Here is a 24,273-nt window from a genome sequence, read left to right as displayed (position 1 = left end):
ATTTTCTACATAGTGTCCACTGAGTATCACTGCTGCATTTGTTGTTGTTTTATTTTGAAATAAGAAAAGGAATGTTAGGCTGTTAGTAGTAGCATACAGTTTTTAGCCTAGCGTTGGGCAGGCAAGGCAAGATCACAAGTTCCAGGTCAGCCTGGGCTACATAGAAAACTGTCTCAGGGGGAAAAAGTGGGGGAGGGGAGTTATTTAATGCTTTTTAGGATTTCCTATCTTCTTGCAACAACCTTCTATGCTTCATCCCCAACCTGCTCTGGGTAGTTTCTGAAGAACTATTATATAGGGCACTAAACTTAGAGTCATAAGAGGCTTGACCTACCATGAACCGGAGTTATCTAAACTTGCTGGGCTTTAACTTCCTCTATTTCAATATGGAACCAATAAAACAGAATATCTTAAATTACAACATATAAAACTCAAAGGCAGATGGATTAAATATTTAAATATCAATAGTAAAATGGAAAAGGAACAGGGTTGGTATGAGATGAACTTTGTAAGCATGATTTAAAACCCAACAGAATGAATGAAACACTGGTTCATTTGACAATTCCATTAGAAATAGTCTCCATCCTTCCTTCCTTCCTTCCTTCCTTCCTTCCTTCCTTCCTTCCTTCCTTCCTTCCTCCCTTCCTTCCTTCCTTCCTCCCTTCCTTCCTTCCTTCCTTCCTTCCTTCCTTCCTCCCTCTCTCTCTCTCTTTCTTTCTTTCTTTTTTCTTTCTTTCTTTCCTTCCTTCCTTCCTTCCTTCCTTCTTCCTTCCTTCCTTCCTTCCTTCCTTCCTTCCTTCCTTCCTTCCTCCCTTCCTTCCTTCCTTCCTTCTTTCCTTCCTTCCTTCTATGCTGGTACTTGGGCTGTTCTCCACTCAGTTGTAAAGCTCAGTGTCTTGGTGAATATGTGTGGCTGGCATTTTCTCCTGAGGTGCTGACCCTACTGGACAGGGTACCACACCTGGAGAGTCCCTGGTTGTCATTTGTGTTGTTGGTTTACATAGGCATTCCCACATCAGACTTTGGACAGGGAGAGGATGAAAAGGAGGAGGAAGGCCCCTATCTTTTTAGGGATCCACTATGAAAGAAAAAGTAGATTTAGAGTACAGTCCGAATGTTTGACAGATGAATTAAGAATTACCATACAAGCCAGGATCCAGTGATCCAGACACTAAAGAGGAGAAAGTTAAATGATACTTTCTTTTTCTGGGGGAGTGCAGTCTTAATTCACAGTCTAGGCTGGCCTTGAACTCATTTGTCCAGCCTGCTCAGTGCTGGAATTACTAAACCTGACTGCTTCTTTTCTGAATTCTCACTTTGAGGGGCCTCCTGAATCCTAGGACTCTGTGCCTTTGACTTTGTGTTACTTTCGGATGCGCAACTCCATTGTCCCTGTCATTACCCTTAAGTTTTGTTTGTAAGCATATACATCAAAAAGATAAGCTGAAAATTAATTGGCCAGTTCAGTTAACATATCAAAAATATCCTTTTTTCATTGTTTTTCTCTTTTGGAGGAGTGCTACTGGCGATGGAATGCAGAGCCTCACCGGTGCTAGATGAGAACTCTACCACAAGCTACACCTCCAGCCTCTGCCTTTATGTTTGCTGGCACTCTCAGCTATACTACTCTGTAATTGGCCAAACCTGTATACAGTCAATAGCTTTCTCTGATTCTGTACCAACAGCTATGTTGAGTTTACCTAGGTCATTAATAATTAGGAGCTTAGACTCAGGGCTACTTTAGATTTGGAGGGATATAGATTCCCCCAACCAGTGATGCATGGGTAACTTGTAATCTCCTCCCCAAATGTCTAGTTTGAACTTTCCTGGCTCCTCAAGTCACCTCCTATATTACCACACTGATGGTTTATGTTTGTCTCCTGGTCCTCCTGACTCTCTCTCTCTGCAGTACTGGGGTTTGAACTCAGGATCATGTGCTTGCTTGCTCTGCTGGCTCTGTATCAGTTTAGCCATGTCTCCAGCCCTCTCCTTAATTTTTAACTTAATGCCTGCCCCTCTCCTCAAATCACACAACCAGATTTTCCTTTGGCTGTGCTGAAAAATTGAATCCACAGGAAGTGAACTTCAGACTCCATATTGTCCCCTTCTATAAGTCCAAGGCCAGCATTCTACTCAGGCTCTAGTTCTCTTTCTTTTCCTCTGTGACCTTCTACCTTTACTATATGACCCTCTCTGCTTTCCCTCCTATCTCTTCCCCTGGCAGACTATAAAATGCCCACCTATCTAACCTCCTTTTAGGAAGAAGCTCTCTCTTTTTTTTTTTTTATTGTGAGAATACTGTACAGAGGGGTTACAATTACATGCGCAAGATAACGAGTACATTTCTTATCAAGCATTGTTGCCTCCTCGTTGTTTCCCCTTCCCATCCTTTCCCACACTCCTCCCCTCCCCCACCCGATCCTCCCCCGACCCCCCACCAAAGTTGTTAAGTTCGTTTTTTGACATAAGGACTTGTACATCTCATTGTTGCAATGGGTCCACCTGTAGGAGCTCTCTCTTAAACACAGATTTCTCCTTTGCTGACATTTGTTCTACAAAAAAATAGCTGTATTTTCTCTATTCCTCACTTCATCACTACATTCACATTTGAGTCCTGACCTTGATTCCTACACCACATAAATGGAGAAACGAATAGGTGCTTCCTTGTTCTGTTTTATTTTTCATGGAGTACCAATCTTACTTGAACTTTCTAAGGACCCATTGGATCTATAATTATTGTGTACTTCTATAAGATCTTCTACCCTCTTGACTTCAATGTGGTCTGCCCCTTAATTAATGTCTAGAATATTCTTTCTGATTTGTATCAATGGATTCAGTTCCTCTTTTTGTCTTGTGTATATTCCCCAATGTGGTAACTAGACCATCTTCTCCTTTTCATTTGCAAAATCTCCAGTAAAACTTTGCATGCTTTTGTGGTTTTAACCACAACGTGAAGGGTTTATTGCAATTCTATTTCTAATATCACTTTTCTTCTGAATTTCAAACTTCTCAGGACAGTTCTGTCTTTTCCACAGATATTCTAAATTTAATAAATGTAAAATAGCCTGGTACTAGTGGCCCATACCTACAATCCTAGCTACTTAAGAGGCTTGAGATCTGAGAATTGCTGTTCAAGGCCAGCCTAGGCAGAAAAGTTTGTGAGACTCTTCTCTATAATTGACTACTAAAGAAAGCTGGAAATGGAGCTGTGGCTCAAGTTACAGTGCCAGCCTTGAACAAAACAGTTAAGGGACAGTTCTCATGCCCAAAATTTAAGTTCCAGGACTGGCACAAAAATAAAAATAAATATATTCCCTATTTTTATGCCCACTCTTTAATCACCTACATTTTTATATCAATGTGTGCCCCCCATCCCCATTCATATGGATGCTTGATTTACAGACACATAATTCACCTCCATTTGGCTTTATAGGATGTTGATTGAGGAGATTAGGGATTGGATACTTGCTCAGGGGCTAAATAATCTTTTAACACTACAAATCAGATTATTTTTCTTGTAATTATTTAACTCTCCTCTCCTCCACTCTTCTCAAAAGCAGCCATGAACAAGCCACAATAGTTGAGTTCTAACATGACACTATGGTTGGAAATGAACTTTATAATTTTGAGGAGGAGGAGGAAGTGAAGGAGGTAGGGGAGGGAAGGAATAGTTGGAGAAAACAAGGGAGGGAGTAACAATGCTTAATAAGAAATGTACTCATTGCCTTACTTATGTAGCTGTAGCCCCTCTGTACAGCATCTTTACAATAAAATAAAATTTTAAAAATTGATTCACAGAAAAGGTGTGGTGAACAGAGAACTGGTGGCTCACGCCTGTAATCCCAGCTACTCAGGAGGCTGAGATCAGATGATCCCAATCCGAAGCCAGCCCATGGCAGGAAAGTTTAAGGGACTCTTAACTCCAATTAACAACAACAAAAAGCTAGAAGCAGAAATATGATTCAAGTGGTAGAGCACCAGCCTTGATCAAAAAAGCTAAGGGAGTGTGCCGAAGCCCTGAGCTCAAGCCCTAGTACCAGAAAAAAAAAAAAAAAAAAAAGGGAAAAGGGAAAAAAAGTTAGCTATCTGCTGGGTTAGAGTTGGGGTCATGAAGTCCAGGCTCTGTTCTCCTTGGTAAAGCATGGTCTGAGTATCATGTCACGGTCACACGGTCATGGTGCATGGACATGGTGCCGTTGGGCTTGCAATCTTCTTGCCTTCAGCCTCTACTGTCCAAATGTAATCATAACATTACTTTAACTTTACTTTTCAAATATGTCTTGTAGACCTGTTCTTTGCTCTCTAGAGATAGTCCTTCCTTTCCAAATCCACTGCCATTGCTTAAGCAATGAAGAGTATTTCAAAGGCTTCCTAATCTAACTCCACATGATAAGAATCCTACAAACAAAACTGTCTTTCTAAAATTAAAACCAACTTGTAATATCCATTTGTATAAAGGACACACTCTTGTATTATCTACATATAACATACTAATCTAACTTTTTAGGTCATCTTCCATTAATCTTGTCTCTTTAACTTTGTACTTTAGCATTATTGAGTAGTTTGTGATCCCTCCAAGCACAGATATCTGTTTATCTGCTCTTCCTTCTGCCTTTATTAATTTCCTTTATTCAAATTTATACCTAGAAATGCCACCTACCTACACCCTCCAAAAACAGGCTCAACACTTATGTTTCTGTGAACAATTCTCTTTCATTCCCCCAAGCAGCTAACAGAATTAACTATGTCTACTTCCTTATAAATCCTTATGTGTAACTAAACATAGTATGCTGCATTTGAAACTGAGTTTATAGTTCCCAGGCCCAGAATTCACTAGACCCAACTTAGGTGCAGCTACTTACTCCTATATAAAAAGACATGGTGAAAGACAGAGAAAGAAGACTTATTACATGGCAGCCATGGGAAGACCACAGTACATCTTCAGCCCAGCCATCTTCCCATGTACAAACACTAGTTTCAAGTTCAACAGGGAGAGAGGATGAGAAAGGTCTACATAATTATAAACAGTCCCAAATCCTAAGTGTGGCCATGGTCAATGTTGGCTCAGCCTTTGTTCTGGGAGTTCTGGAGAATTGTTACTTTATTACTAAGAGGTGATCTCCTGAGTTTGCCTTCCTCTCAAGAGGATTATCAGTGAATCTTTTTGTTCTTAGGTCCCAAGGTGATTGCATAGGGACAATAGCAGAGAATAATTAAGGCAGAAGGCACAGATGCAAAATTAGTTAATTCACAGGGCCCTGCAAAAGCATTTTTTTTTTTTTTGGCCAGTCGTGGACCTGAACTCTGGGCCTAGGCGCTGTCTCTCAGCTCTTCAGCTCAAGGCAAGCACTCTACCGCTTGAGTCACAGGGCCACTTCTGGCTTTTTCTGTTTATGTGGTGCTGAGGAATCAAACCCAGGGCCTCATGCATGCAAGGCAAGCACTCTACCACTGAGCCACCTTCCCAGCCCTGCAAAAGCATTTTTAAAGTTGCCTCTTACACATTAGAAGCTCTTTGAGCACATTGTTTTCTCCCTGACTGGATCCTGTATGTATAAGAACTGCATTCCTATCACTTAGGGATCTGCACTAATGGAGGGTCTAATGTACTTGATTTCATTTCTCAGTGTTTGGTGAACTGAATTAATTGAATTCACTTGAAAACTGGAATATGAAAGGAATTACTTCCTCAGGTACTAAAATCCTGGGATGTTTCTCTAATGCAGAAAGAACTTCCAGATCATTACAGGCCTTGGATGGAAATTGCCAGCAACCTCCCTCATTTGATTCAGAGTCATCAGCTTCGCGCTCATGTGAACAAGGTATATCCTTTCTACTCTTTGGGATCTTCTCTTTGTTTATCACCATCTGGTTCTCATGTGACACTCCCATCATAGTTACGGGGCTTGTCAACACTTTTCTCTCATCCTTCCTAAAGGGAGAAATGACGCCTTCCTGATCCTGAAATCAGAGATTTTAGCCAAATGCTGCTGGCTCTTGCCCATAAGACTAGCTAGAGACTGGGATCTGAGAATCACATATGAAATCAGCCTAGGCAGGAAAGACTGTGAGACTCTTATCTCCAATTAACCACCAAAAAGCTACAAGTGGAGCTATGGCTCAAGTGGTAGAGCCCAGACTTTAGCACTAAAGCTTAGGGATAGAACTCAAACCCTAGTTCAAGCCCCAGGACTGGCATATACAGACAAAAATGGAGGGTTTGTTCAAATGGAGTTCCTTACTGTACAGCCTTGATATCAATAATTTATTTTTCATATCAATCTTTTAAAAGTTGAACTAGGTTCTAAAGGGTCTCCCTGGAGTCTATGTCCATGTAGAATTAACCAAATTTACTTTATTAGGAAACCAGTTGTTTGTAGATCTAATCAAGTTAAGATGAGGTCATGGTACTCTCTAAATCCGATTTGACTGGTGTCTTTATAAAATAGAGAAATGTGGACATAGTGCCATTTGTAACTAGGAGAAATGCTATGTGAACATAGAAGCAGACACTGGAGTAGTGCATCTCCATTCTAATATATACTGACAACCACCAGATGCTGGAATAGATGCTTGGGGGTGGGGTCTCCCTCTGTGCCAGAAGAAATTAGCTCATCTGATAGTCTATGTTTAGACTATTTTCTAAAACTGAGAAAGTCACTCATTAATAATACGTAACTTTCACTATCTCCTCACTTTACTTAGAAAATACCGAAATAAATAGTATTACTTATCTTTTTTTTGATGCCAGTAGTGGGGCTTGAACTCAGTGCTGTCCCTTAGCTTTTCCTTCTTTCTTGTTTTTTAAAAAAAAGATTTATGTGGCCAACAGGGACTTCAGAGGCCATGGTCTCCAGGAAATAAATAAGGACAAGTTAGTCCTTCTAAAATATTAGTTTCCATTATCTTGTGTTCACAAGTTGAGCAAAAGGTCATATGCAAAAGGAACTATTAGAAATCCAAAAAATAACACAAAACACTATAAGCCCAATAAATTCATATATGTAAAAATGTCATAACATACAAATCACAAAATCAAAGAAATAAAAACTATTAGGAAAGTAAATACAAAAAATTAGAAATAGAGATATTCTTGGTTCATGTAACAGAAATCCCACAAGAAAATTAACACAAGTGGAGGAAAAGTGAAATTTCTAACAGCTAAAAAAATGAAAATTTCAAGTCTTAAGAAACATTTGATTTTTTTTTATTGTGAGAATACCTTACAGAGGAGTTACAATTACAATGGGCAGGATAATGAGTACATTTCTTATCAAGCATTGTTGCCTCCTCTTTGTTTCCCCTTCCCATCCCTTCCCATACTCCCACGCCCCCCAACCTGATCCTCCACCCCCACTGAAGTTCGTTTTCGACATAAGAACTTGTACATCTCATTGTTGCAATGGGTCCACCTGTATCCCCAGTTAAACGATTTGTTTTTTCCCTTCCCTCCACAAATTATACAAACATCAAATACGGTGAAAGCATGGGTTATATCGTGGGGGATGAACATACAAAGCAACATAGAAATCATCTCGTAAATAGGTTAGAAACAATTGCATGAAAGGAAAAAAATCATTTGAATACTTATCTTGGGGTTCATTCCCCTAACATCAACTTATCTGACCTTTTCTGGTTGACTTAGACATATACTAGTTATTGTAAATAAGGGAAACCATGGGACCTATGTTTCTTTGGGCCTGGCTTACTTCACTTAATATAATTTTTTCCAAGTGAAACATTTGATTCTTTTATATCATAGAGAAAATTTGGAAGTGGGTGAGAGATATATAATAATAAATTGGTGAAATTTCAAACCTCTTATCATAGTAAGAAAATGCTACAAATTATAGACAAGAAACAACAAAAATGAAAACTAATTTAGTAACTGAAAAACCACATAGGACTCTCTATATAATGCTAAATATCAAAGGAGAATTTAGTAGCTACTTGAATGGCTGTATATACCCTGAATCCCAGCACTCAGGAAACTGAGGCAGGAAAAGCATTAGTTCAAGGTCAGCCTTGTCTAAACAGTGAGATTCTGCGCCAAACAAAATAAAAGAGAAACAAAAACTTCTGGACAGGATATGTGACAATGGAAATTTTTATAGTCATAGCTGATAAGAATGTTAAGGGAAGATCAGGAGCTGTTGGCTCATGTCTGTAATCCAAGCTGAAAGACCCCAGACTCACTGGGACACTTTCTTCAACGGGAGGGCGCCCCAGGAACCAAGACTGGCGGGGAGTCTAATAGTAGTAAATCCGCCTGGTCATCAGGTAAAACCAAGGGAGATTGGGAAGAGGAACCCTTAGTTTTAAACTGAGACAACTCTTTTATGGGGTATAGGGAAGACTCTTTTATGGGGTATAGGGAAGACGCGGGAGGGGAAAGAGGAACAATGGGAGTAGAAGAAGGTAAGGGTACGGGTGGAGGGGAGGGGGCAGAGAAGAGAGGAACAAGGGGAGTAAAAGAAGGCAGAGGAGCAGGTAGAGGAACTGGTGTCTGAAAGAGGAAAGGCTTAATCCACTTTGGGGGATCCAGAGCAAGGTTTTCCCAAGTAGTTATGTAGGGAACCTGGTCAGGATGTCTGTGAGGGCCGGGCTGGAAGACTCGAGCCTTCACCTGTAAAATATCATCAAAGCTAAAGGAGCCCTCCTTAGGCCACCCCACATTGAAGGTGGGCCATTCGGAGGAACAAAAAGTTATCCACTTCTTCTTGATTTTCAATGACAAGTTGTGGGCCCGGGCCTAGACTTCTTTCCAGTGCTCTAGAGTCAGGCTTAAGGGGGTGGTTAGTTGTTGACCCATTTCTTTGAGTCACAAAACAGACACTAAAGACAATCAACGTTAGACAGACACAGACAAGACTAGACAAACGCCGCACGGTCCCCAAGTGAGCACAAATGAGGAGGGAAACTTCAGAAGGGAGAGGCCTGCCATGCCTTAACTCCCCTGAACACAGAGACACTCGGATCTCGTCCCCCCTCCACACGACCCTGGAGTAGGACTCCAGGGCGGGACTAGGGTAGTGGGCACGTCTGCTTTTTCCTCTAGTCCACCACGAATTCACGCACCCTGGGGTAGAACCCCTGGGCGGGACCAGGGTAGTGGGCACGTCTGCTTTTCCCTCTGGTCCACCACACACGTCCCGTACAGGCACTCTTTGGATCCCCAAAATATAAAACGAACACGACAAGCATGGAGAACACAGAAAATTAGAGCTCTGCCTTACCTCCAGCTGGTCCTGAAATCTTGGGTCTGGGGGGCGCCTTATCCCGGACGAGCCCCCACTGAAAGACCCCAGACTCACTGGGACACTTTCTTCAACGGGAGGGCGCCTCAGGAACCAAGACTCCAAACCAGCAGATGCAATAAGCAAGAGGAGTTTATTTTGCGTTTGCGCAAACGGCTCTCTGTCCCAAGCAGACAGGGAGCCCCGAGCAGCGGTTACAAGCATTTTTAAAGGCAAAAACCATAATTGGCTCATGGTTGGTCTATAATTGGTTGACATTTGACCCGGTTTATGGTCTGGCCAGGTGGTCATTGTTAAGGTTTGTCCCACGGATGGCTTAATTAATCTGGAACTAAAGAACATATACTATCTATAACCGCTGTCCTTGTCCTGGGTGGGCTGATATCCGGACATCTGGGCCGGCCAATATCCTTGAGTCACTGCCCAATTTTATTTCCCAGGAAAAAGGGGGTCTGAATGCAAGCATATTTACAGAAGCAAAGTCAGCAGTTAGCAAGTTAATAATGGTAATGGTGAAGTGAGGTTCCTAATTTTTAACCCTTCAAAGCTACTCAGGAGGCTGAGATCTGAGGATTATGGTTCAAAGCTAGCCCCGGCAGTACAGAAAAGTCTGTGAGTCTCCAATTAACCACTCAAAAATGTGAAGCGGGGCTATACCTGAAATTGGTAGAGCACTAGCTTGGAGCAAAAGAAGCTCAGGGACAGTGTCCAGGCCCTAAGATCAAGCTCTACTAACCTGCATAAAAGAAAAATAAAAAGAGGGCTGGGAAGTTGGCTCAGTGGCAGAGTGCTTGCCTTGCATGCATGACGCTCTGAGTTCGATTCCTCAGCACTGCATAAGCAGAAAAAAGCAGGAAGTGGTGTTGTGGCTCAAGTGGTAGGGTGCTAGCCTTGAGCTGAAGAGGTGAGGGACAGTGCCCAGGCACAGAATTCAGCCCCCACAACTGACTAAATAAATAAATAAATTTAAATAAAAGAATGCAAAGATAAGAGCCACTTAGGAAGATAGCTTGGCAAATTTTTGTGAAGTGAAACATAGTACAGTTCTATCACTTAGTGATAAAAATTCACACACACACACATATATGTATATATAAAAATACAAACACACACACATATATATATATCCAGGAAAATTAAAACTTTATGCTCACAGAAAATCCTATATGTGAACTTTATTAGAGCTTTATTTAGAAGCATACAAATGCAAAAGATCTGAAGCAACCAAGGTTTTTCTCAACAGAATGAATAAACTGAGTTAAAGTTATCTTGTATAATAGAATGTATAATGGAATATTATACAGTGGTAAAAGTAAATGAGTTATTTTCTGAGTTATGTAACAGAATGACTAAACATATATTTAGGATTTAAATGAAATATGCCAGATCCCCAATGCTATATACTGTATGATTCTACACATGACATTCTGGAAAAGACAAAAATACCAATAAGCACAGAAAACAGATTAGCAGTTGGCAAGATTGGCCAGGACAGGGAGTTTGCTACAAAGAGATTTAAAGAGATATATCAGGGCTGAAAACTCTGTGTGTGTGTGTGTGTTCCTCAGAGGGTCAGTATATGACTCTAATGAAAGCCTATAGAATTATATTTCATAAAGTATGAATTTTCATTTATGTAATTAAAAAATAACTGACAATTTGAGGAGATCCCTGGATGGAATGTGGACTGTGTCAAATGAGTCTCAGAGGATGAGAGATGGGTGGTAAATTCTCAGTGAAGACAGCAGGGAAATGGGAGTTGACCTTGGCCATTTTGGAAAATAGCATTTGACTGAAAAGCCAAAGGCAAAAGAAAAAATGAACTACATACCATTACTGTCCTCTAGTGGGCAGATTTTGTCTTTCATGAAGTACAGGCTAACAACTGTAAATTTGCTTTTCCTGTATACTTTGGGTGAAGAAATAGGTAAATGGATTGTGGATGGTGTTTCATCATAAGAGAGGGAAGTTACAGATTAACAAGGAGGGAAGGAAGCTGGAATTAACCTGTGGTACTGAATTAGTTAGTAGCCTGGGAATGAAGAATTGCCTAATACACATATAACTAGGGGTTTTAAAGTAAACTTGTTATCAGTAAAGTAGAACCTCTGTTTATTAAACTCAGATAAAAGAGCATGAAAAACAAACCAGGAATAGAAGATGTTATATATGTAAGTGAAAAAATATTATTTGTATCCTAGAAATCAACAAGAGAGACAATCAAGGCTGAGTGTTTAGCTCAGTGGTAGATACTTGTCCATACTGTGTAAGGTGTTGGGTTCTAGAAACACACACACACACACACACACACACACACACACACACACACACACACACACAGCAGTGTTCAATTAGCCATTAACAGAATTTGGGAGGATAGGAAACATAAATGACCAAAAGATATATGAAAGATACTTCTGAACTAGCCAAATGAAAATTAAATCTACTCAGGAGTAACATTTTGAAACCACACAATTAGGAAATGTTTGAAATTTTACCTTACTAGGCATTAGGGTAAAATAGGTACCTGACTATCTTATGCCTCACAAGTGGGTCCACTCCTTTCAGTAACTATTTTACTATTATCTAGAAATTCTGAAGATATATTTCCCTATTATCTAAGAATTCCCTCGTTTATGAGCATACCTTGAGAGATGTAACATATTATTAATCACAGTAAGAAAAAAAACTCCATGGAAGAACTGTGAAAATGTATGACTTGTAGCTGTATGCAATTATACAGAGGAATTTCAAAATCAAAATGTTGAATAAGAAGAGCAAATCATAGATTTTATTCAGTATGATTCTATTAAGTTCAAAGACATTCCAACTAGATGATCATATGTATTTTGTATAATATATGAGCAGCTAGGAAATAACAAGAATATTCAGCAGATAAGCATTCTTCATGAACACATAGGTCAATGCTACAAGTAAGAGGCAGGTAGAGGGTTGGGGTGGTGTCAGCCAAACTCTACTTCTTAAGCAGGGTTTAACTTACTTCTCTGTTTCAATTACTATAGTGATTATGTATTTTTAATTTACACGTATGTGATATAAATGATAATTTGGGGGAGGTGGATCTGACGCTTCAACTCAGGGCTTGTGCTTTCTCTTTGCTTTCATGGTCACAACTGATACTACCACTTGAGCCTTGCCTCAGGCCCAACTTTTCTCTAGTTAAGTGAAGATGGAGTCTTGTGGACTTTTGGTCCACAGGCTGGCTTTGAACCTCCATCTTCTAGGTGTCAGCCTCCTGAGTAGATAGGATTACAAGTGTGTGGCACTGGGTATGCATCATAAAATATTTCTATTATGGAAAAAACTATGAGATTCCCTTCAAAATGGTCAGTGGGAAGGTATGGTATAGCCAAGTTCCCCTGAGTTAAGGTGCAGATTCTAAGGAAATCTTTCCACTCCTCGCACAGTGTTTTAGCTCTATCAGGGAAAACTACATGTATTGGGGCAAGTTAAGATGCTGTCAGATTAATTTAGCATCAATCAAAGAAACTACTACTTTGATTGGTAGACCAATCAGTATTTCAGTTTTTAGTAGACTCTCATTTGCACTAATTAATCAGTTTTCAGTGCACTGTCACAGGGAAGAATAAATATGTGCTTATGTTCCCAGAGTTACGAATAATTCAGAACAAACTAGCTAAAGAATAAACAAAATAGGATTAATATTTTTATTCATCATGGAAAATAAGTGTTAGTAATAACACTATATCCAGTTGCAGGTGGCTCATGCCTATAATCCTAGCTTATCTCAGGAGGCTGAGATCTGAGAATCATGGCTTGAATACAGTCTAGGCAGACAAAAAAGACTCTTATCTCCAATTAGCCAACCATAAGCTGGAAGTGGAGGTGTGGCTCAAGTAGTAGAGCACTAGTTTTGAGCAAAAAAGACAAGCTTGAGACTCAGAGTTCAATCCCCTTAACTGGCACCTACACAAAAAATACATGTCTAAGGCACTGTTGTACAGAAGCTCAATGTAATTGAAGGGTCAGTTCTGCTCATGGAAAAGGCAAATAATAGTCCTCCCTAAATGCATTATGATTAGTGCCTAAAACAGAGCTGGTGAGTAAAAGAAGCAGTCAGGCACTGGTGGCGCACACCTGTAGTCTTAGCTACTCAGGAGGCTGGTATGTGAGGATCAGGATCCCAATTAGAAGGCACTCTGGGTGGAAAAGTCTGTGAGACTCTTAACTCCAACCACCATACAAGCAGAATGGAGGTGTGGTTCATGCAATAGCTTGCTAGCTGTGAGAGGAAAAAGCTACAGGTGTTAAAGAACAAGACCTAGAGGCGTCTCAGATCCCTTACTACCTTTCTGCCCTATTTCCTCAAACATGACAAACAACACAGCAGACACCACAAAAACAAGACAGAGACAACTGCAGACCCAGTGGCTCCCTCTCCTCAGCAGAAAATTAAGCCCAAGAACAAGCAAGATGTAATCCTGCTGGTGGGGCCTTGGGGGACTCTAACCCCCTTGGTCTCCTGATGGACTTGGGGACTCGAACCCCTTCCTGGCGACCTACAGATGGATGGATGGGACGTCTCCACATCCACTCCAGCCCTGGGGAGCAATACTGCGTCCAGTTTCTTCCCGGTGGGCCTCCCCTGGAGCTCCACAAACGCAGAAACAGTAGGGGGGACTCGAACCCCCTCCTACCTCCAGAGGTTTTTCTCAGAAATTCTGATGCTGGCTCAGTCCTCGTCGTTTGATACTGGATGAGCCCCCAAGATATTAGGGTGCCCCCTCCAATATTGGGGTCCGTGATCAAAGGATCGAGATTGAAACAAAGCGAAAGTCAGACGAAGCTATATTTTGTGCCAAGCATCTAGAAACAGACTGAGCGGTCAGCGCCGCCTGGGCAGAGAGCGAACCCGCCCAGCTGCCCAGGCTTTTCTAGGGAACAGGCCATGCAGTTTAACCAAAAGCGGTGCAACAGTAGCACAAAATTGTACGGTTAGGGGGAGCCACACCCAGGTGACCAAGGAGGTTACAACTCGTCCCTAAGCAGTTGCTTAAACTAGCCTTCCACTTTGGTCAGTTTTGGCGTGCGGGTTTGGGGTGCAAAAAGCAGGGTTTGCATTCCTTGGGGGGGGTTACATATGTGCTCTTTACTGATTGGACGTGTCCATCTCGCCTCTGGTCTTTTGTTCTCTAGGCTCTGTTATCAGAGACTTGTAAACCACATTTTTCCTAGATTTGTAAACAACAAAATGGCTGTTTAACCAGGGTGGAGTCACGTATGCTCACTGGGTCCTAACATTAAGATGGGGTCCCAACAACTGGTAATGCTCAGGCCTTGAGTTCCAGACCAGGTACTGGCACAAGCTCACCTTCTCCCCATTCTCCCTCCCTCCTCCCCCCCCACAAACACTAAATAAAGAAGCAGCTATCCATAAGCAAACGCTGGTCAAGGGGAGTAAAGCATGCTCTTGCTCCAGCCTTGCAGTAAAGGCCCTTCATCGGGCCTGCCTTCCGATCAGCATGGAGAGAATAAAACACACACTGACACAATCGAAACTACCTCAGCTCACTGCTGTGAGAAGAACAGAATGACAATTACGAGTGAAATCAAGCTAACCTATTTCTGGGAAGCACATAGTTTCCATTTATAATGAAATAAAAATATGATTCAAGTAAAAACCTTTGAATTCTCATTCTCTCCCAACCGCTTCCCCTTGTTTTTGTATGAGGGAACAAAAGGCTTCAATTTAGACATCCACTCCTCTTCCCCTGCCCTTCTCCCCCTCCTTCCCGCTCCTGCTGCTTCGCTCTCCTTCTTTCTTTCCTTCTCTCCTCCCTCTCCATCTCTCTTCTCTCCCTTAACACCTGCTTCATCTCTCTTTTTCTCTACTCCCCTCCCTTCTGACCTTATCCCTTTAACCTCCACCCTATCCCTATCTCTCTAGCTGTTATTGAATTTTATAATTGTGTATTTGTTTGTGGGGGCGGTCAGGGCTCTGGAATGTGCCCCATTTCCTTATAACAGCCAGAATAGACCACCTTGGATTTTATTCCTTCATCCTGGCTCCCTGGGGATAACTAAATCCTTGCTTGCTCAGCATTGGACACTTGGCTGGGGCAAAGTAAAGTACATCATAAAAATGAGTATCATTTCCTTCCTTCCTTCCTTTCTTCCTTCCTGCCTTCCTTCCTTCCTTTGTTCCTTCCCTCCCTCCCTCTCTCCATTCCCTCTCTCCCTTTCCTCCCTCCATTCCCTCCCTCCCTTCCCTTCCTTCCCTCCCTCTCATCCCTCTCTTCCCTCCCTCCCTTTTCTTTTCTCTTTTCTTTTCCTTCCTTTTTTTCTTTCTTTGAAAATATGACTCAAAAAAGCAGGACTCCTGACACAGAGCCCAACAAGACACTTTTCCTTAACCTCCAAAGAAACCCAAACCACCCCAGCCCCTTCTGTGGTGGGGCTCAGGACCGGGGCTCAGGACCCCCAAGGTCAGGCAGTGGTGTCTGGGGCCTGGGAAGGAAGGGCAGGGGAGCTCACCACAGGCACAGGACGCATGGTGGCATTTGTTTTGGCAGGGCTGTCACCAATGCCTAACTTCAGGACAGGATGCTGCTTTCAAAGCTGACACTACACGTTAGTATCACAGTGATGCCTTGAGGAAAGGGGAGGGCATGAAGATCCCGCTACAGTTTCTGGGCGTTTTCAAACAAGGACTGAAGAACCATTTGGCTCAGCATAGCTATTTCTCTGTGGCAAGTGCAGTCAGATTTCTAACTCCATTGGAACTGCATTCAAGGCTGATTTAGGGTTGGATGATACTAAGCAAGCAGAAAGCTTTGATAAATAGGGAGACTCTATGAAGTAAATTGTCTCCCTGGGAGCTAATTGATTCTCAACACTTTAACCCAACAGTAGTTTCTATGTTGGGGACAAGTGCTTGACAGGATTGTACTATGTCACCACAGTGCTCCAGGATCTGGGATGCATGACACATGCAGACTTGGCCCCTGCATTGAATTATAACCAGCTCAAAAGCTCCTTCAAGTCACACACCCTTGGTCGAGGTAGCATCCTTTGAGGTGCTAACATTGACGGTTCTCTTCTACAGATGCCCCTCCTAGATGTTCAGTTCCTAAAGGGCTACAAGGAACAACGCTTGGCCCACTTGGTTCTTAGTGCCATCACCATGGGGTATGTCTGGCAGGAAGGAGAGACTCAGCCCAAAGAGGTAAGGGGCACGGGACCTGTCCTGTAATCCCCCAGTTTGCTCTTTCTGGAACACCACACCCTGCTCAGTGCTAGGCTGTTGATAGGTGCTGCCTTGTTTTCCTTCCCATCTGTTAGTTGAAGGGGAGGTGAAAAGCTCACTGAAATGAAGGGATTCCCCCCACCCCCCACACACTAATTTTCTTTTAGACTGATGGCCATTTCACTCTTTGATCAGTTTTGAAACTATTGTATGTGCTCACATGAGTGTTCCAGCTATGTAATTTCCATGTATATTGCTGTGTGTTCCATGGACTGTTGTCCACAGAAAGCTATGTAAAGTGTATAGATTTGAGTGATTCATACTTATTCCCCAGGGTGGGTCTTTATCACAGCTGAAGTAATTTCCTGGGTCACGTCCAATCTCAAATATGCTAATCATCTGGATTCCTATGTAAAAGGTTCTGCCAAGAAATCTTGCCCTTCCATTTGTGGAAGTCTCCAGGACTTTGGGGCTGCCTCCTATCCTGGTCCATGCCGATTTAGTGCTGACGAACTGGACCAAAAGGAACTCAGAAGGGTAAGGAAGAGGGGAAATGCTTCAAATTTTAACAGATTGGAATTCAGTATGACAGTCTTGTGATCCTGGCTCTTCCAACCAGAGAAGTAATTAGGAAAGTTCATACGTATCACATGGCTTATGATTCTGCAGGAATGGTGAAGTAGATCATGCATCCAGCATTCTCGGTCGCAGAGTACCTTCTCCATCCATTCAGTGTACATGGGGTTGGATCACTGTTGCTTGCTGCTTCCTCATCCCATTGGATTCCTCCACTGAACCATCAAGCTCCACTGTAGTCATATCTCATTTATTCTTTCTCATCCATTCAAGTCCAGTTAGGACTCAGTGGATGGTTATGATTTGTGAGTGGGAGTTCAAGTATGCTGGATTGAGAATTTGACTATTTATGATCGCTCCCACTTGGCTTCCAGTACTTTTTGATAATGGTGCTGGTTGTAGAAGCATTGTCTATTGAAATGACATGGGATTGTTTTGTTTTCATGGGTTTTGTTGTTGTTTTGTTTTGTCTTATTTTGTAAGAATGTGGCTTGAGCTCAGGGCCTTGCAACTGCTTGGCTGATGCTCTACCACTTGAACCCAACTTTCTGCTGGTTATTTCAGAGATGGAGTTTCATCGACTTTTTTTTTCCCCAAACTGGCTTTGAACCTTGTTGATCCAGATCTTAGTCTCTTTGGTAGCTAGGGTTACAGATATGAGCCACTGGCACCTGGCTTAGCGTGAGGTATTTAAAAAAAAAGTAAATGTTTAGTTTAACTTTTTATCAAGTAGTTTTATGAGGGGATTTTGTTTTTAACAAGTCCAATTATGTGTACAGTACTTCTTGATTATAATCACACTTCTACCATGAGTTTTTAACCATCAAGAAATCCGGTCATCAGAATGATATGGAAGAATTGCAAGTATTACATTTTTTTGAACTTCATATTCACAGCAAAATTCCCAACTGTAGATATGGCATTTTTCTTTCAGCAATTAAAACATCATTGAGGTATTGAGGTTGGATTTGAAAGAGAGCATTCTCTGAGGAATGGCTGTGGGTAGCCAGGGGTTGCGGAGTAGATTATTGGAAACTATTACAAAGGAATTTCAAATAAGTATAGCTTAGCTTTTGGGGCTAACTTCTATACCTCTGGGAGAGAATGCAATATTGCATAAACCTTGGGATTTGATGAGTTCTATAGTTATTAATCATGCACTTTGACCAATTATGCTTCAATAAAAATATCAAATATTGACAGCTATTACATATGGCTTAGCATTTGGGTGGGATCAAATAATAGGTTTACATGCATGAATTTTTGTGGTCAGTGCATTGAATGTTGAATTTATAACTAACAGGAATAGGGAGAACGTGGGAAAGTTGGAGGGAAAGTGGCTGGGATGGGCAAGGAAAAGTTGGAAAATACAATAGCAATCCAGTGTTTTAAGACATGAGAGTTGAGAGTTTGCAGTCTAGGGCGCAGATTCAGTCCTGGGCCCCCAGTCCTTCTGGGTAGTCAGTTCTTGGAATCTGAAGATGCCTACCACTTTAGAGGAAGATAGCACTTCATAGCAGAAAAACAAAAGACCCTCATTACTCAAGAGGCTGAGATCTGAGGACCATGTTTCAAAGCCAGCCTGTTCTGGAAAGTCCTCGAGACTCTTATTTGCAATTAACCACCCAAAAAGCCAGAAATGGAGCTGTGGCTCAAATGGTAGAGCACTAACCTTGAACAAAAAAGCTCAGGAACAACACCCAGGCCCTGAGTTCATACCTCAAGACTGGCACAAGTAAAACAAAAAGAAAAGAAATGGAAGCAAAGCCCTCCCACCATGTTGAAATACTCACCCAAACATCAATGAGTAGAGAAAACAGTAGGTTCTTGGTAAATATTGAAGAATGAGAGGAACAAAATCACGTATACAGAGAGACCATGTGCTCTGGGCTGAGCAGTGAGTGGGATTTGCTCATTCTTTATCTCCCAGTGGCCCAGTCATACCCTGTGACCGCTAAGATGCGTGTGCATGTCTGTGTCCATATGTGCATTGCACAATAGTGTGCAAATGTGTGGCCCCAGAAGGTATATTTGTTTTACAAACCAAACTTCTCATTTTCTTCTCTTTGTGGCTGCCAATAACTGAACATTGAGAAGACCCATGGAAATCAGGTAAGTTACTAGAAATGAAATGTTTACTCTTTTTTAAAACCCATGCTAACTTTAAAAAGTTACAGAAAGACCAAAAGAAGGAGTACTAAGTTGCATGTATAGTATGTACCTACACAAATATAGTATGTACCTACACAAATATCATGAGAAAAAACAAGAAGGAAATGGGTTCCACATTAACAGGCTAATAGTTACCCTCCCTTGGGAGATGAGGGGCTATTTAAAATTTTCTTTACTGCATTTTCCAATCTGTATATAATGAAGCACAGTGTAATACAAGGACCCAACATGTTCCCTCGATGTCTGGGCTCTTTGAAACCTGATGGTGTGAAAAAGATTTCTAATTTCTCTGTAGTAGGCATGAAAGGGCAGGTTGTGTTTCAGACCCACAGCATGTTGTATTGATGTGGAAGGTGTAGGGTGCAGCGCTGGTCCAGGCATTCTTAGGCTCCACCTTCCTTGGACAGAAGGTGGCCTCTAAGTCACCATTGTTTTTCCTGACACCAAATCTCAGGCTGCACTGAAGGGGTCCAGTGTCAAAGCCAAGGCTCGGAAGTTGGGCAGGTAGAAGGGGAAAACTTCACTTCCCAGGCTAACTGACTTGTGTGGGAAGCAATGGAATCCATGACTTAGTTCTTGCCTTGTTCTCTTTGAGTTTGTTTTTCCATTTTTTCTTAGGCTTAAGAAGAGAAAAGAATCACCGGGTTCACTTTTTATGTTTGGTAGACTGGATCTGTATCTGAGATATTCAAATCCATTTAAAGAGCAGCAGGGCATTAAAAAAACATTGCCTTTCATAATAATCTTCCACTCTTTATAATAATCTTCTTGCACTCCATTAGACTGTATTTCATCTCAGAATAAATGGGGGAGGCAGGTGCTGATGGCTTACATCACTAATCCTAGCTGCTCAGCAGGCTGAAACATGGAGGATTGTGGGTTGAGGCCAAGCTGAGTAGAAAAGTCTGTGAAATTCCTTCCCTAAAATAATTAGCAGAAAGCTAGGCTTGGACCCCTGGTTCAAGTGGTAGTGAACTCACAAGCAAGCTGAGTAAGTGTGAGGCCTTGAATTTAAGCCTCAGTAGCAGAAGGAAAAAAGAAAGGAAGGAAAGAAAGAAAGAGAGGAAGAAAGGAAAGGAAAGGAAAGGAAAGGAAAGGAAAGGAAAGGAAAGGAAAGGAAAGGAAAGGAAAGGAAAGGAAAGGAAAGGGAAGGGAAGGGAAAGGAAAGAAAAGGGAAAGGAAAGAAAGGAAGCATTGGCTAGGTGTGGTGGTTCATATCTGCTATTCCAGCACTCAGTTGGCCGAGGTAGGAGAGTTCCAGACCAGCTAGGGCCTCAAACAGCTATGTGACCTCAAACAGACTGTTTAGCTGCTCTGAGCTATACTTCAATATCTTTGAAAGAAATACATTACTTAGGCTTCATTGCTCCAGCTCTGTGGCTTGTGACTCTGGACAAGAACGAAGGGATCTTGAAGAATCCACACTGCCTCTTGCTAACCATTGCCCACCATGTTTCAGGTGGTCCTCACCCCAGGGTGCTGCTGTAGGGCCTTCAGGGCTGAGCTAGACTCTCAGTCCTCAGCTCAGGTGAACTTGGACGTGAATCAGTGTATTCTCTCTGCTCCTAAGTGCTGCTGGAGGCCAGCCTCTGGACGTCTCCTGAGCAGGAAATTGCCCCTGACTGGACGTGCACTTGTTTAAACAGGCAGCTAAACAGCCTGTTTGAGGTCACACAGCTACTTAGTCACAGGACCAGCTCAGGAGTAGTTACCCAACTCCAGCCAATACTGCTTTGTATATTTTGTTTTGTTTAGAGACAGAGTCTGGTTATGTAGCCCTAGCTGGTCTGGAACTCTCTATCTTCTGCCTCAGCCCACTGAGTGCTGGATAACAGACATGAACCATCATACCTAGCCAATGGGCAGTGAGTGCTCACAGCCTAGTCTCTACACCTCTAACCATGTGACCTCCTCCTTCCCAAGTAATCTGGAGACAATCATCTCATTTCCGGGGGACCAGAGCCTGAAGGGCTTCGTCCTGGTGACGGTTTTGGTGGAGAAAGCTGCAGCGCCTGGAATTAAGGTCTCTTCTCACTCCATGACCTTCTTTTTCTCTTAAGTAAAATGTCATTATGACCTGCCTTCCCCTCCTTTTCCCTCTCCTCCCTTCCCCTCCTCTCCCTTCCCTGCTTCAGCATAGGTGAATGCAGGCCTGGTGCTACTTTGTTCAAATCTGAGGGAAAAACTCTGAATTCCAGCCCACAATGTTAAGCTCCATTTTTCTCAACTTGCTGTAAGACTAGGGGCAAACCCTGGCTTCATCAGCAACACAGGCACTGTTCTAGGAACAGAAATCAGTGTGCACAAGTCAGAAACAATCCCAGCCTTAGCAGCGCATGAGCAAATGCAGGAAGATGGATAAAGACAGGGAGAAAAGGAGGAACATCCAGGGGTTCATGAAAAGATAGACTTGAAGGGTCAGACAAAATGTCCCCAGGGAAATGACAACTCAGAGAAGAGATGAGCGAAGCACAGGAGGTGGGAAAGGAAAAGGCTTTAACTAGGAGAAGCATTAATGATGACCTGACCTGTTCCTGGGGTTTGCACACTTGAATTTTTTCAGGGGTCAGACAGGTACAGGAAAAGCTCCATGTGAGACACACAGAGCTGTTTTTGCATTGTCTGAATGTAAGGTTTAGTTAGATTTATCCCTTCTTGAAAACCTTCCCTGGTGAGCAGACATAGAAGGCCTGCCATGTTCTCAGCCGGGAGCAATCCTGGTGTCATTACTACAGCCCCTTGGTCCACTCTCAGAAGTCGGGGGAGGCCAGATGCTGGTGAAGGCCCAACTGTAGCTCATACCTGTAGTTTTAGCTATTCAGGAGGCTGTGATCTGATGGTTGTAGTTCAAAGCCAGTTTGGGCAGGAAAGTCCATAACATTCCATCTCCAATTAGTCAGTAAAGAAAGCTGGACAAGAAGTGTGTCTCAGATAGAGTACCATTTGTGAGCCACAATGAAGGAGGACTGTGTGAGGCCCCAAATACAAGCCCCAATATTGGCACACATGCACACATATCAGGAGGTACAGCTCTGAACTAGAGCACATGCTTAGCATGTGTATGGCTAAGGGTTAATTTCTAAGCAAGCAAACAACAAAACATGAAAAATGGTTAATCATGTTGCCACTTTAGTTCTCATTGGAAAATCAGAATTTTATCTTCCCCTTCTGCATAGTCTCATTGCTTCTTAAAGAACCAATGTAAGACAAGGCAGGTTTTGTGACAGAGATCTTGTGAAGCAGGGGCATCTTTAGGATCTATCTGATGCTGTGTGAGACAGAGCTTGGAGGATCTGGGCATGGCTCAGACATACAGTAAGAGCCAGGCTCTGGATTCTGATCACAGCACCAATAAAATGAGTTTGGGAACAAGTGAGTATACCATAGTTGAAGATGCAGAAATAGAAATTACAATGTACAATAACCTAGGAAAAGAAGGAAGAAAATTGAGAGCTCAGGCCCTTCAGAGGTAGAACAAGTAGCAGTCAATAAAAGGGTCCAGAAAACCTGGGCACCATGCTGTCTGGATAGCACCAGGAAGATGCAGGCCCTCAGAGAGATGTTAAGTTTCAGTTTATGGGTGCTTGGGGGCCTCAGCTCAGCAGTCAACTGGGAAAATGACTCTTGTTCCAGGCCCTTGCTCAGGCAGTGAATGCCCTTCTACAGTCCAACCAAGATGCCCTGATCCATGCCTTGCAGCAACTGAGACTATCCATTCTGGACATCACCCGAGCTTTGGGACAAATGCATGGTAAGAGGGAGGATGGCTGGAGTGAAAGTCAAGGACACACTGCATGAAGAAAAGAGCCTGGGGCTTGGGGAAAATCCTAAATGGATTATGATGCATTTCTGCATGTGTCCACAAGATGGTGATAATGTATTTTCTTGGTTTTCATGTAAAATTTGCTGTTTGAACCTTTAGAGAATATCTTTTTTCAGTTTGTAAAGCTTACATAATATATATATATATATATATATATATGTACCCATACAATATTTAACATATAATGTATTTTCAGTTTGTAGGTATTATATATATGTGAATGTATGTTACATACATTATATATGCATATATGTGTGTGTGTATATATATATATAAATTCCTTGTTTATTTTTTTTTCTTGAGATTGAGGCAGTGTTCTTGATTGAGGCAGTGTTCATTTTTCATGGGTTATATATGTCTCTGATATACTGAGGTCTTGTTGAAGTTTAGGAGGAGGGATCGGCCAACCCTGTGATAGTGGTCTCCACCCTGCTGGGTAAGGCTTCTGCCTGCTAGGCTGTGGTGGTAGAGTTTATCTTCTCCTTCCCTCACACCCCTTTTATTCTTTCTCTCTGACATGGATTTAGAGTTATGTGGCCAGTGCAGGCAGGAGTTGCCAAAGGCATGGTCCAGCTAAATGGCTCACCCTTCCTGGATGGGTTGGCATCTTGTTCTGGCCAATGTCTTGTTCAGTGTCCAATGTCTGGCAAGCTCTTCAAGTTCCACTAACAGAGAAATTAAAAATCCTGCCTGGTAAGTGTTTAAGAAAGGTTTAGAAGAGGTATGTGTCTGTCCTACTAGCAAGAGAAAAACAGAGTTATCAATTTCTTTGAATTCATCTATGTGCCAGTCTGTAATTTATTAACTACTCAGGAGGCTGAGATCAGGGCTAGAGGAGTGACTCAAAAAGTAGAGCACACACATAGGAAGCAAACCACACAAGCTCAAAGCCCTGAGTTTAAATCTCAGAACCAATAAAAGAAAAAGAAAGGAAGGCAGGAAGGCAGGAAGGAAGGAAGGAAGGAAGGAAGGAAGGAAGGAAGGAAGGGAGGGAGGAAGGGAGGGAGGGAGGAAGGAAGGAAGGACGGACCTGGGAAAATATGTGTTCACAGCATAGAATAGGGAGAAGAGCTTTGTCATCTTGTTATTGAATAAATCCCTGGATTATTCCACACTCTACAATTGCAGCGATCCACCTATAGTCATGGGATTCTGTATTATTTCCACTTAACTTTCTTGTTCTACACTGTGTACCTGCATTGAATTAAATTTAGCTA

The 24,273-nt window shown here is 42.2% G+C and overlaps 1 protein-coding gene across 5 annotated transcripts in view; it reads left to right on the top strand.

The window, feature by feature from the left end:
- The window catches only part of Ido2 (indoleamine 2,3-dioxygenase 2), a 57,017-nt gene that overhangs the window by 10,408 nt on the left and 22,336 nt on the right, over positions 1 to 24,273 (top strand). For 2 of the 5 annotated variants that reach the window (XM_070016120.1, XM_070016116.1), the window contains 6 exons: positions 5,727 to 5,822; positions 16,345 to 16,464; positions 16,904 to 17,022; positions 19,156 to 19,173; positions 21,157 to 21,256; positions 22,867 to 22,984. In XM_070016120.1, the coding sequence (XP_069872221.1) occupies positions 5,757 to 5,822; positions 16,345 to 16,464; positions 16,904 to 17,022; positions 19,156 to 19,173; positions 21,157 to 21,256; positions 22,867 to 22,984 (541 nt within the window). In that variant the 5' untranslated portion in view covers positions 5,727 to 5,756. The remainder of the gene's footprint in view (positions 1 to 5,726; positions 5,823 to 16,344; positions 16,465 to 16,903; positions 17,023 to 19,155; positions 19,174 to 21,156; positions 21,257 to 22,866; positions 22,985 to 24,273) is intronic. The other 3 variants (XM_070016117.1, XM_070016119.1, XM_070016118.1) reach the window with 3 other exon arrangements.

Source organism: Dipodomys merriami, unplaced genomic scaffold (genome assembly GCF_024711535.1).
Source record: "Dipodomys merriami isolate MVZ:Mamm:240054 unplaced genomic scaffold, mDipMer1.0.p SCAF_12, whole genome shotgun sequence".
Taxonomy (NCBI): Eukaryota; Metazoa; Chordata; class Mammalia; order Rodentia; family Heteromyidae; genus Dipodomys; species Dipodomys merriami.
This window is presented reverse-complemented; position numbering and strand designations above follow the sequence as displayed.